Source organism: Halichoerus grypus, chromosome 2 (assembly GCF_964656455.1).
Source record: "Halichoerus grypus chromosome 2, mHalGry1.hap1.1, whole genome shotgun sequence".
Classification (NCBI taxonomy): domain Eukaryota; kingdom Metazoa; phylum Chordata; class Mammalia; order Carnivora; family Phocidae; genus Halichoerus; species Halichoerus grypus.
Genome location: NC_135713.1, coordinates 208,213,025 through 208,225,958, shown reverse-complemented (window position 1 = coordinate 208,225,958; position 12,934 = coordinate 208,213,025). Strand labels below are relative to the sequence as shown.

Below are 12,934 nucleotides of genomic sequence, written 5' to 3'. Positions count from 1 at the left end.
GGCCTGTGATGCACGCTCCCAGCGGAGACTCCCCATTAGCCAGAAGCACGGCTGCTTTTCATGTTATGGCCGTCATACCGAGCTCCGGGCAATGACGGCAGGTGGATGTGTAGCAAAAACATGCACAGTTTCCTGTCTGCTTTTCATACACTTCGACAAGACTCATAATCGTTGACAAGGTAAGACAAACATGTGAAAGACTAACCATGTCATTGGTCAGCACGCCTTCACTCACGCCGCTTGCTTCTGTTTCCTGTTTCAGGACATAGACAAGTTTGGCAATGAGATCACGCAGCTGGCCCGGCCCCTGCCCGTGGAGTATCTGATCATAGATGTAAGTGTGCGGCGTCCACCACACCCTGGGCGGCCGGGTGGGGGCCGGGTGAGGGTGGCAGTGGTGGCTTGGACAGTTGCCTTCTGCTTGGCCCAGGACAGGCACCCAGGAAGGAGATGAATCATTGAGCTCCTGTCATCCCAGAAAAGCAGGCGATTTTAAGGGCTTTTTCTTCTAGTTTCAGTTTTTTTATTTCCTTAAGTACAACTTAGGGTTTACCTTCTCCCAAACTAAAGTGCAGCAAAGGACCACCGACCTGGCCAGGCAGCCTCTGGAGGTCAGTGAGCCCAGCATGGCGCCGTGTGTAGGTGCGACCCTGGTCACAGCTCGGCTGCCGGAGCTGGGCTCGTGGTGGGCCTCTCCACCTGAGTCAGTCCCAGGGGCAGCCAGCGGGACTGTCCTCAAGTGAGGTGGTATGTGCTTTCCTGGGGGGAACTCCAGGAGCCCAGAAGGCAGCTGGCTGCGACGCACGATCCTAGTCTCAGCTGCTTTATGGAGGTGTGCTCGGCTCATGGAGGTGTGGCCCCAGGCCAGAGGGCAGCAGAGGGCTCCGGCATGAATGCCCAACACATTTGCAGCAATCAGCTCTGTCCCGGGGGGACAGGCGGCTGCTCATTTCCTAACTGCTGCCTGCCAGGTTCTCTTCGGGCTACATTAGGACTCAGGAAGGGCATGTGATGCAGGCTGTAAAATATCATTGCATTTGGAGCAGCGGGTCCCCAGGAGCCAAGCCCATCGGTGCTCCATTCCAATTGACAGCTCCCGAGAACGTATTTATTACCTAGGCCGTAAAGGCATCTGTTATTTAGACTACCTAGGGTGTAATTAAGATGAAAACAGATTGATGGAACATACACTTAGGAGGAGTCGGCATGATTTAAAGCCAGCTTTCTGAGGTCTTCTCTCCCCGTGGCCTCCCCACCCTTTTCTTTTTACAAAAGAGCCGAGTTCTTGCTTAGTGTGCTGTGTCAGTAGAGTTTGGCTGTGAAGGAACATTCTGCCTCCTGATAGCCAAGCTCTCTGTTGTTGTGGAACGAGGTTGGAGCAGTCCCTTGAGAGCAGGTGTCCAGACTGGTGTGCGCAGCCCCTCATCAAGCCTCATGAGCAGTCTGCTGTTTCAGGCAGGAGAAGGCACGGGCCACATTCCCTGGGCTGCTGTGGAGCTGTCCGGGCATCGGCTAGATGACCTGAGACAGGCTGGCTGGGGGGTGGCTTAAACACAGGACAAGGTGCTGGACGCCCTGCACCCCTCTGTGGGTGTCTGGGATATTCACAGACTGCCTAGTGAGCTTTGGTTCTGTCGTGCTCTAAGGGGAGGTTACAAGTCTAACAAAGACGTCTCTTCATCCCGCATCTGTTGCCTGGGAGGGGTTCCGAGTGCTGGTCCACCACCGTGTCTGCCTTCCCGGAGCAGGAGCGCTGTGCCGTCCACGGGCCTTTGTCTCTTCCGCCGTCTCTCTGCCAGCAGCTGGAGACTGAGAAGGGCTTGCGGGTCTGAGCCTTGGTGGACGTAGGCACTTGGGTCATCTTTGACTCTAGAGGAACACACTGAGGCTTAGGATCCGTAGCTGACAGAGGCCACGCGGCCAGTACGTGGCACTGTGGCCGGAGCCCACATGGCTGCGTGGTCTCGTCAGTAAAAGACCAGCGGGAGGGGCGCCTGGCTATTAGCTCAGTCGCTGGAGCGTGTGACTCTGATCTCAGGGTTGTGAGTTCAAGCCCCACAATGGGCGTAGAGATGACTTAAAAATAGCATCTTTTTTATTTTTTTTAAAGATTTTATTTATTTATTTGACAGAGAGAGAGACAGCGAGAGAGGGAACACAAGCAGGGGGAGTGGGAGAGGGAGAAGCAGGCTTCCCGCTGAGCAGGGAGCCCGACTCGGGGCTCGATCCCAGGACCCTGGGATCATGACCTGAGCCGAAGGCAGACGCTCAACGACTGAGCCACCCAGGCGGCCCAAAAATAGCATCTTTAAAAGAGCAGTGGGGCTCAGGTCTCGGCTGCTGCTGCCGGCTCAGCCGTCTTCCAGTGTGCTGGCAAAGTCACAGCGCGTCCTGGGCCAGCCAGCCTGAAACGGCCCGCTGCCTTTGCTGATGCAGAAAACAGACCAGAACAACATTTTCATTCTTTAGAAATAGTCCCAAAGGAACCAGAATAGCTACCCTAAATCTGGACGAGGTGTAATCTGCTGCCGCTGGTGTCGTATTGTAGAGGAGAGGCTGTCTCAACTGAAAGGTGGTTGATAGCTCACACGTGGGTGCTTTCGTGGGGAGGAGCGCCTGCCGGGGGGATGAAAAACGGTATTTGTATTGATTCGTGCACATTGACCACTGTCCCTGTAGTTTGTATCGATTGTGTGTTAGATTTAAAATGCCCTCTGTTGTTACTAAAGCATGTCTGAGCCAAATGAAGGGCTTAGGCTCCCCTTTGGACACAAGTTCTTGACTCCAGCCCGTCTGATGGGGAGAGCACGACTGCCGTGTCCTGCACCTCCGAAGCATGGGTTCTCTTGCTGCCTGGACTTGCCCCAGCTCCGCGCCATGGGGCCGTACGTCCCAACGGGCCTCAGCAAGCTCTCTGGAGGTCACTGCGTCTCTCAGACCATCACAGCTGATCCTGAGAATTCTCCTGGCCTCATCTATTGTGTCCCCACAGCTCACTCTCTGGCTCCTCCGCGGGCGAGGGCCGCTGTGTGGGCGACTCGGCAGACGGAAGCCCAGAGGCCGGCACACACAAACTGCCCGCAAATGGCACGATCCTAAAACTTGTGAACAATGATCCTTCATTTTGCTTCCCAGATCAGAGTGTCAGGGTTTTCATTTCGGGGTGTCTTTAACCGGGGACCGTGGCGTCCAGTGGGAAACAGGACTCTTTGGCTGGAGCTCGGGGGAGGGTGCCGTGCTCAGGGCTGCTTGGGGCACCTGGGGCCGCCCTCACCCCTGTTTGCAACACAATTTATCAAGGGTTTTGTTTTTGTTCATTAGATCACAACCACTTTCCCCAAGGATCCAGTTTATACTTTTTCTATTTCGCAAAATCCATTTCCTATTGAAAACCGGGATGTATTGGGTGAGACACAGGTAAGCTCTTTGTCTTTAGAAACATAATTTAAAGTAACTACTGCTTGTTTATCTAGTGTCAGTGTTGTTTCTCCAGAAAGTACCAAGCTTTCAAACTCTCCTGATTGATTCTTGTGACGAAGCCCAGCTAGGACTTTTTCTGAGACACTGTTGATCACCGAGACATCCTCTGTGGGGCCGGGGCTGACGTAACCACAGAGGCAACTCCCCGTAAGGCCACAGGCTTGTGGATCTGCCAGAAGAGCCGTTCTCAGTTGACTTCTTTTCTTCCCCAAACGTATTTGTCACTTGTGTCCTCTCCCAACAACTTTTTTATTATTTGTTTGTTAACAAGCATCATCTCCTTGTGGAGATGTCACTTCACTGCTCTGGCTTCCAGCCCTGTCACCCTGTGCGTTTCTCACACACCGTCCGGGCCGTGTGGGCCTCATGTGGCCTGGCCGCCCGGGCTTTCCAGCACGCGGTGCGGGTCCCACACAGCACTTCCTGTGCGGCGGTCCCTGCTCTCCGCTGCGCACCTGCCTCGTGCTGCCACACGGACGGCCTGGGACACACATTTGTTCTTAGGTTCTAATTGCTAACAGGCGTTGCAGAAAAGAATATAAGGAGATTCTCTTGGGAAGTGTGGTGCTTTATTTGCAAAACCTCCCTGATGCTTTGCTCTCCTCATGGCACATCTGTGCAGGGACTCGGGATGCTTGAAGAGGTGCAGAGCCACTTCCTGGTGGCACTCTTGAACCTCCTGTGTTTAGTTTTTTGTTTTGTTTTTTTAAAGACCGTTCATTTATTTGAGAGAGAGCATGAGAGAGAGAAAGCACGAGAAAGGGAGAGTCAGAGAGAGAAGCAGACTCTCCGCTGAACGGGGAGCCCGATGCGGGACTTGATCCTGGGACTCCAGGATCATGACCTGAGCTGAAGGCAGATGCTTAACCGACTGAGCCACCCAGGCGCCCCCTCTTGTGTTTAGTTTTGCTGACAGTGGGAGTGTTGCATCATCCCCCAACACACACACACACACACACACACACACACACACACACACACACACACTCCTCGCTGTCCAGCTGTCCGAGGTCAACAGTCCAGTGCAGACAGGTCTTCTAGCCCCAAAGTGAGCCCTTCCCACCCAGGCGCCCCCTCTTGTGTTTAGTTTTGCTGACAGTGGGAGTGTTGCATCATCCCCCAACACACACACACACACACACACACACACACACACACACACACACACACACTCCTCGCTGTCCAGCTGTCCGAGGTCAACAGTCCAGTGCAGACAGGTCTTCTAGCCCCAAAGTGAGCCCTTCCCACAACCCACTCTCCACCTGGAGGGGTGGGGGGCATTTTCTGTCTTTTTGAATGTGTCTTCCAGCTGGGTCGGCTTTATACACATGCTCTCTTGCACACGTCAGTGAGTCACACGTACTGAGAGCACCGTCCTGGGAGGATAGAGCCGTAGCTTACTTATGTGGTAGCCGCGTGTCCCTCTGGCCTGGGTCCCCATCAGTGATTATAGATCAAGATGGGGAGAGGTGTGTGTCCGCACTCTGCATTCAGCCGTGTCTCAGGAGGGGACAGATGGCTCTGGGCTGGGCACTGGGGCTGTCCTGGGACACGCCTGCTCACTCGCTTCCTCCTGCCTCGCCACTGTAGGACTTCCACAGTTTGGCCACCTATCTATCCCAGAATACCTCATCTGTGTTCCTGGATACCATCTCGGATTTCCACCTCCTGCTGTTTCTGGTCACCAATGAGGTCATGCCTCTGCAGGTACGGGCCCGAGTGTGCCCGCTGAGCACCTGGCTTTGGGGGTCCCCAGCTGGGGTTTGGCTGTAAAGTCAGAGCATGGCTGGGAAGCTGGGTCAAAGTCCCTCTTACGTTCTGTGGGCAGTGGCTTTTCACAGGAGGCTTACTGGTAGAAAGATGGAGTTTTCACATTAGCATCTGCACTGAAACAGCTTCCTTACGGGTCTGCCCCCCACAACGGAGGACAGTTTCACTCGTTACAATTCTGTATTGAGCTCTGTGTCCTCTAGCATGGAGCATTAGAGAGCCAGCAATTTACAGAATTCCTGTCCTAACAGTGTCAGAATCACGGCCTCTGCTCCTTACTGCTCTCTTCCCTCCTCCTGAATCAACTGTGGTTTTATGGCCTTGGCCCAGAAGGTTGGCTCGCGTCCAGGCCCTGAGTGCACAGCTGCATGGTTGGCATTTTTAAGACACACTGTTGGGAAGAAGAGGGCAGGTGTCATGGGCGGCGGCTGCTCTCTGAGCAATGTGGGGCCGTGGGGCCAGCCAGGGGGCCCTTACTTTGTGCCCTTTTTTCCTGCCTGAGACCCAAGGACACACCAGAGAGAGGGGAACGAGTTTTCTCTGAGCCTCTGACTTGACACGTTCCCTGAAGGTGACAGAATAGAGAGGCCCTTCTGTCCCCACTGCTCTCCTGCGTCAGGCGGCCTGTGGCTGTTCTTGTATCCTGCTGGGTTTAGCTGGTGTCTGTGTTTCGTCCCCAAACTACCCACTTCTGACATTGGACATCAGGCACCCTGAGACTTCCCTCTGGCTTTGCTTGCCTTGGTAAGCCTAGAGGGTGGCCCCTCGGCCCCAGGTGCAGCCGCTGCCCGTCCAGTTGGATAGGCGGCAAAAGTCTGGGCTCTTCACACCAGGGCCTCCTCACCAGTAGACATGTACTGTTTGCAGTCGCCTGTTAGAAAACCTGTTCTGGGGAGCCCCTGAGAGCCCCCCAAAGCCTTATTAGTTCCCCACTATATAAACTCTTTTAATTCTCTGCACTTTGACCCTGGAGGCCTAGGATCTAGAGACATGGTTGAGAAGATAGAGAGCCTGCAGGGAGAGCATGAGGGTGGAGGATGGACCCCATGACCCTGGGCACCTGTCCGTGCATCCAGGCCCTCAGGATAAGGGACGTGAGCTTTAGTATCTTGGTGGTTGAGCACACTCCTCATGACAGAGAGCAGCATAGTAGGGCTATTTGGGAAGAACTTAAACTTAGCTCTAAAATTTAGCAGTTGATTTTATAGAGCTAAGTGTGTGGCATTTTGTGTTCCATAGTGACAGCCTGTGAGATTTTTTTTAATCGCCCCTGAAGCGTGTCTTTATGTTGGGGAAGGAGACACTAACGACAGTGTGTCCACCATCGTGAAGCACGTGGGAGCCTTCATTTTTGGGTTCTTGCAGGACAGCATCAGCTTGTTGCTGGAGGCCGTGAGGACGAGAAACGAGGAGCTCGCCCAGACGTGGAAGAAGTCTGAGCAGTGGGCCACCATCGAGCAACTGTGCAGTAAGTGTCCTCCCCATCCTCAGTCCCAAGCGTCACGCCCTCCCACTGCCACTGCCAGAGCCCAGGGAACCGGACACGTACGCCGCACAGCTCCTTAGGTCCTAGAAGCCTGACGCCAGGTGCGTTCTGATGGGTGTAGTGGGCAGTCAGACAAGGACAGGACTTTTTCATTGCTGCGTCGTGCCTGCTCTCGAGGCCACACAGACCTGTGGAACACAGCTCTGTGCTGGATGGATAGAGAGGATACGCGGATCAGCCTCTTAGGAACAACTTGAAAGTCACTGTTTGAAATAAACAGAAACCTTACATTCACCACAGTGCTGAAAGGTCAGAAATCTTTGGTCTCCTCAGGCTTTTCTTTTTTCCCTTTCTACCGGTCTCAGAGCTTTCTGGAAGGATAAAGAGGAAAAACCTTACAGGATAGATTGTCCAGGAGCCTGAGTGACCTCGCTGCCCCAGGGGGAGCCTCTGTCTTCAGTCCGGGGCACGAGCTCCCGGTGCAGGCGCCCCATCAGCCGGGAGCTCCGGGTGGTGGCAGGCTGCTGGAGCGGTCCCTTTCCCTGTGGCTTTGAGAAATACTGGAATGCCCTCTTCAGACAACTTTGAAAATACATATCAGAAATGTTTATCCCGTTTTCTCTATGTAGTAGGTTAGATGCTAGAGCCAAAAGTAGCCAGGAAAAGCCTCGTTGGAACCTAAGCTGCGAGGGAGCCTCGTGGACACTTGTTCTCTCCGGACCCCAGTACCTGGGGGTCCGTGCTCTGAACTTAAGCTGCGAGGGAACCTAGTGGACACTTCCTGTTCTCTCGGGACCCCGGTACCTGGGGGTCCGTGCTCTGAGGCGCCTCGGTATTGGTTGTGCTGCGCTTTGGGTCTCGTCTTCCCTTCTGCAGTTCTGACCGGCAGACCGGTCGTGGGGCTGCCCAGATGTGCCACGTGCTCCTGCCCTCGTGTTCTCGAGCGCTGTCCAGTCATCCTAAGGCAGAGGACAGGTTGTTGCCACCAGATTCCCTAAAGTGCAGGCCCGCAGCCTCGTGCCCTCGGGTGGACAGTGGTGTGGCGCCCGGGCGGTGGGGGGGGGGGGGGGGGCGCTGTGCTCTACCCCCGAAACAAAGAGAGCATCCCGTGTGGACTACACCTGGATTGAAAAGAACCTGGTGACTTAGAGGTCTGCCAAGAGAAGGGCACTGGGGAGCAGGGACGTGGACTCTGCACCCAGTGAGAGCCCATCACACCTCCGTCCCGGGGCTCCGGCAGCCCTGGAAGCCTCGCACACACTGCTGACGTGTGCAGGCCGCCGGGCGGGCAGCCTTGGGGAGACTTCACTCACGCTCCGACCCAGGTGGCCCGCTCCTGGGGTTTTCCCCGAGACACGAAACACAGGTCCACACGGAGCTGTGTGTGAGAGTACGCACCGCAGCCCTGCTGATTATGGCCCAGGACAGTCAGTGACCCACATGGGTAGCCAGAGGTGGTGCTCTCGCTGGGAAGCCTCGCTCGGCCCAGCAAGCCGGGAGGGTGGCGGTGGGGGTGAGCTGGCCGCGGTTGACAGCTTGCGGTTCTGCGGACAGCAGCTCTGTGCAGCGGGGTTCTCTGACGTTCTAGAGCCCCGTCTGTCCGCGCAGCAAGGTAGAGCCCTCGGGGACGGGGGCGGGGCAGAGACCTTGAGCGGCGACAAACAGCTTCTCTTCCCACCCTGCAGGCACCGTCGGAGTGCAGCTTCCGGGCCTCCACGAGTACGGAGCGGTCGGGGGCTCCACGCACGCTGCCGCGGCCGCCATGTGGGCCTGTCAGCACTGCACCTTCATGAACCAGCCGGGCACCGGCCACTGCGAGATGTGTAGCCTCCCTAGGACCTAGGGCTCCCGGCCCCTGCTGGCAGGACTGGGCCCACCCCAGCCCTTTCTGAAGCCGGGATCATTGTAACCATTGCCCCATGGTGGGCAGCCCTGAAGGGCGGGGCAGGGTGGCTGCCCTCGGGTCTCTGACCCACAAAGCTTCTCAGCACCAGGCATCCCTGGAGGGAGAGCTGGGCTGGTGCTCTGCGGGCTGACACCAGCCTTCTAGTGGAGCAGCACGATGGCCCGCCTGGACGCCCCGTACCAGCCTCCGAGGTGGTGGAAGGACCTGGGCACCTCGGAACCATCACCTGGGGCTGGGAGGGGTGGGGAGGGCTTACTGCCGCCATCCAGCTTTCTCTTCCCTTTCTTTTGGATGCTTTTTGTTTTTGCCCCTCCCGTGGTTCCCGTGGGGAGTGTTTGGTGACCTCTGTGCACTGTTGCTCTGGGCTGACCCTGCCTGTGAGGGCCACTTCTTCCCCTGCCGGCGGCCGTTGTCTTGTGGAAACATGAGTGGGCCCAGGGCTGCTGGTCTCCCTTCTGCCTGACCTGCAGGTTAATTTGCTGCCCGCCCTCCTCCTTGCGCTCACCTGACATCCAGGTGGGGTTTTTAAAGTCTGCGTTGGTTGTAATAACAGTTACCAGTAATTTCTGCCCAGAAGACTTTTATTTATTTCTTTTTAAGATAAAAACTACATAAAAGGGAAGTGAGAGACTAGTTCCCACTTCTTCCTTCCCGTAGTGAGTCCCTGGGCGTGGGGGCAGGGTGGACGCAGGGTGGGCGAGGGTGGACGGGGACCCACAGTCAGTTCTTCTTGGAAGTAAACCTCAGTGCCTGAGACTTTCCTGCCAAGCCACACTGCAGCCGCAGCTGCAGACTCGGTGGTCCACGCATCGGCGCCTCCAGATGGGCCAGGCCTGCCTGGGGTGAGCTGGGTCACCCGGGACCCGAAGCTCTAGCCCCTTTTGCCCTGTGCACCATTCTCCCGTTGCCCCACCCAGCCCCGGGCCTCCTGCACGGTGAAGAGCCACTGCAACAGGCCCGAGTGAGAGAGTAGGGGCTTGGTCTGTTGTGGGGTGACTGGACTGCTGTGGGGGTCCCAGGACAGAGGTCATGATCAGGCCTTGCACGTGTGCTCTGGGGTCCCCAGGGAGTTGTGGGCGGCACCCTGATGCCTCTTTGCCTTAATGAGGGCCATGTCTCTGAGCTGCATGGCACCCACGGGAGAGGCTGACCCAGACGTGGACTGTGCTGGGGACTTCATGTCTCTGCCCTGGGGGTGGGGGGAGGCCTGTGTGACCCTACCTTAACCCATGGCACTGTGGACAGAGAACTCTGTTCTCTGCATGTTGGCTTCTCGTGGCAGGGCTGTGCCTGGTACCTGCAGGTCCACCTGGTGTCTCATCTGCTCTGGGGGCCAGGGGCCGATGAGGTTGGGTCTGGCTTCAGCAGAGCCATCGGTTGTTGGGGGAGAGGGGTGGGCAGGAGAGGCGCGGAGCGCAGACTCCCGCCAGGGTGTGGCGGCTGTCCCAGCTCAAGCTCAGCTCCCAGCCGCCTGCTGAGGGGCTCTCCCCGACGGGCCCCGTGCCGTGTGGTCCCTGCGATCCAGTGTGAGGCTGCAGAGGGGCCCGGTCGCCCTGGGCCCTGAGCTCCCCCTCTGTGTCCCCCAGGCCCCCCCAACCCCCCATTCTCCTTGTGTCGCCTTCACCCACTAAGCTGGCTCCCGTCTCTCTTCAGCCAACATTCTCCTCACTCTGAAGTTCTGGCAGATGCAGAATTCATTTCCTTTCATCTTTTAGCTAAAGGAAGAGCGTTTTGATTTCTCTGCTTCTGGTTTTGAGTCACTCTTTGTTCAGTAAACGCACTTTATTGTCCAAATAAATAGACCCCGAGCTCAGCGTGAGGGTGTGGGGGCACCCTGCCAGAGGCCTTGGCCGTGGGCAGCTCAGCCACCTCCTCCTGCCCAAGGGAGGGAGGGGTCCCCCAGCCCCACCTGCATCCTGCTTGCCCTCGTGTGGACGCACCCTCTGGCCACTGGGTGCGGGTGACTGCTCAGCTGTCCAGGTGCGCGCAGCCGGCGGCCTCGGCCTCTGACAGTCTGCTCCTGCTGCTGCCGCTCCAGCAGGTGCGTCAGCTGGGTTTGCATTAGCGTTACCTGGACTCGGGTCCCGCCATGAAGCCAATAAAAGTCCTGAAGCGACCGCTGAGCTCCCAGTTGTTGTTCCTGGGCCCCGAGGCCTTCCTGCGCCGAGTGCATGTCTGCAGGCCGCCTCCCGAGTCGCTTTGTGTTGTGTGACTTCACTTTTCTCCACGTCACGGTCCTCGCTGGTGGACCCCAGCGTGTCATCGGGGTGGGAGGAGAGCGTGGCCTCCCTTGGGTGCTTTCCTGCCTGTCAGCCATGTGGCTGCTTCTGGGCCTGGTGGGGGTTGGGGGAGGCAGGTGCTTGCAGCCGACAGCAGGTGAGGGACGCAGTCTGGAAGCCCCGACTGTACAGGTGCCAGGGTGTGAGGCCTGGAGGGGACGTGGCGCCTGTCCTGAATTACTCTTGGTGTTCGGGTACCGCCCTGTCCTTTGGCCTCGGGACGCATTCTCCCTGGACAAGTACATAGACAACAGCACCTGCCGATGTAAGGGGCCCTGGGTGCCTCTAGTCCTACCCCCGGGCCTGGCTTTTCTCAGCAGGGGTGTGGTGCATGCTACCAGCCATAGTCCCCAAGTTGGGGTGACTGTCATATCCGGCCCTTGGTGCATCTCAGCTGGACTTGCTGGACTTCCCACCTCGGGAAACCACGTGAAGGGGGTGTGCTGCCTGTGAGGAGTGCCCAGCGTAGCCTGCAGCTGCCCTGCACACGTGGCTTCTCCCCAGGCTGCTGGTGTCACTTGACCTTGGGAAGATTATGCTGCCCGCAGATTTGGCATAAAGAGCACTGACTGGAGTGCACACCTTGCACACCCACGTGGGCGGCTGCCTTACTCCGCATCACCCACTGCCGTCCGAGCTGACCTTCAGCCCTTTGTGGCTGTCTGTCAACCAGGGGTCAGCACTCAGGGCCCCTGTCTTTGTTTAGATAGACTGTTGATCATAAATCCTTACATCACAGCAAAGGGAGTAGGGACCCAACCTAACAATGTCTGCAGGGGTCTCCTGGCCAGCCAAGGGCTAAACCCGGGTGGAGGGGGCACGGGGGGTAGGGGAGAGGCCTGCCTGGCTCAACCCACCCCCTTCCAGATCCACTTCCCCACGTGCTCATTTTCTGCAGGACAGTCCTGGGGGGGGGGGCAGTTCACAGGGAATGGGAGTCAAGACTGGCCCAGAAGACTTGTGCCCTCCCCTAGGAGAGGAGCCTGCCCTCACTTCCCAATTAGGAAGGCCTAGTGGGAGTCAGTCTTCCTCGTCCCGGACGATGTTTCCAGCCCAGACTTCACCTGGGAGCAAAAGGGGCAAACGATGGACTGCAGATGCCAAGTTCACATGGAGTTCAACCCAGAAACGGGCTGCCCACTGTCCTGGGGGCTGAGTGCCCACCTCAACCTCTACAAGAGGGGTCTGAACTTGTCCCGGCTCTGAGTCCTGGCACGTGCCAGCCTCCGTGAGGTCGGTCAGCTTCACGTCCAAGCCCAGGGGACGTTTGGCAGCGTGCTGTGCTTGGTCACACGCCCCCACAGATGCCTCTCTCGCTCATGAGTGTCTGGCCTTGGAGATTCTCCCGTGGCCTTAAAGGAATGAGATGTACTTGACCTCTCCATCCACAGACACCCTTCAGGGACGCTCTGGGTCTCCTGACTCATCCAGAAGAGAGCTCTTGGCCCCTCTCTGGTCAGCACCTCTCTCCAAAGCCCTGTGGAATATGAGGGGGAGCCGCCAGGGTGGTGGGAGGAGAGGTGTCTCGCTTCACCCTCACCCCAGACATTGCTGGTGACCCATCGCCCAAACCAACACACCCACGAACAGCACCTCAGACCCTGGGGGTGGGGCGGGAATCGCGCAGCTCAGCTGCTCAGAGGGCGGTGACCCATCCCCCGTGAAATCCAACCGCTCCCCGAAACCCCACAAAATCGCTTTAGGAGTGGGCGGCCTGCCCCGAGGAGGTGGCGTTCGGCTGGTCCCCGGCTCCCCGGCTCCGGCCCGAGGGAGCCCGCGTCCTGGCGGGGTCCCGGAGTCGGCCCGGCTCCAGGGCGCACGAGGGAGGCGCGACGCGACTTCGGGCCCAACCACCGGGGCCCCGAAGCCCCGCACGTGCGTGCGAGGGGCGACAGGCCGCGAGGTTCCCCCCAACCCCGGGCGGCGCCTGGGGCCGCGCGGAGGGCGGACGGGGTCCGCGAGCGCAGGCTCTGGGGTGTCCCGCGTTTGGCCTCAAACACGCTGGCTCTCTGG

General features: G+C 57.9%; 1 protein-coding gene across 5 annotated transcripts in view; it reads left to right on the top strand.

Moving 5' to 3' along the window:
* The window catches only part of NPLOC4 (NPL4 homolog, ubiquitin recognition factor), a 62,986-nt gene extending 52,227 nt beyond the window's left edge, over positions 1 to 10,759 (top strand). For 3 of the 5 annotated variants that reach the window (XM_078066262.1, XM_036094104.2, XM_078066264.1), the window contains 5 exons: positions 263 to 334; positions 3,322 to 3,417; positions 5,071 to 5,187; positions 6,616 to 6,718; positions 8,422 to 10,759. In XM_078066262.1, the coding sequence (XP_077922388.1) occupies positions 263 to 334; positions 3,322 to 3,417; positions 5,071 to 5,187; positions 6,616 to 6,718; positions 8,422 to 8,579 (546 nt within the window). In that variant the 3' untranslated portion in view covers positions 8,580 to 10,759. Of the gene's footprint in view, positions 1 to 262; positions 335 to 2,992; positions 3,137 to 3,321; positions 3,418 to 5,070; positions 5,188 to 6,615; positions 6,719 to 8,421 lie in introns of those variants that run through there. The other 2 variants (XM_036094109.2, XM_078066263.1) reach the window with 2 other exon arrangements.
* Positions 10,760 to 12,934: the final 2,175 nt, after the last annotated feature.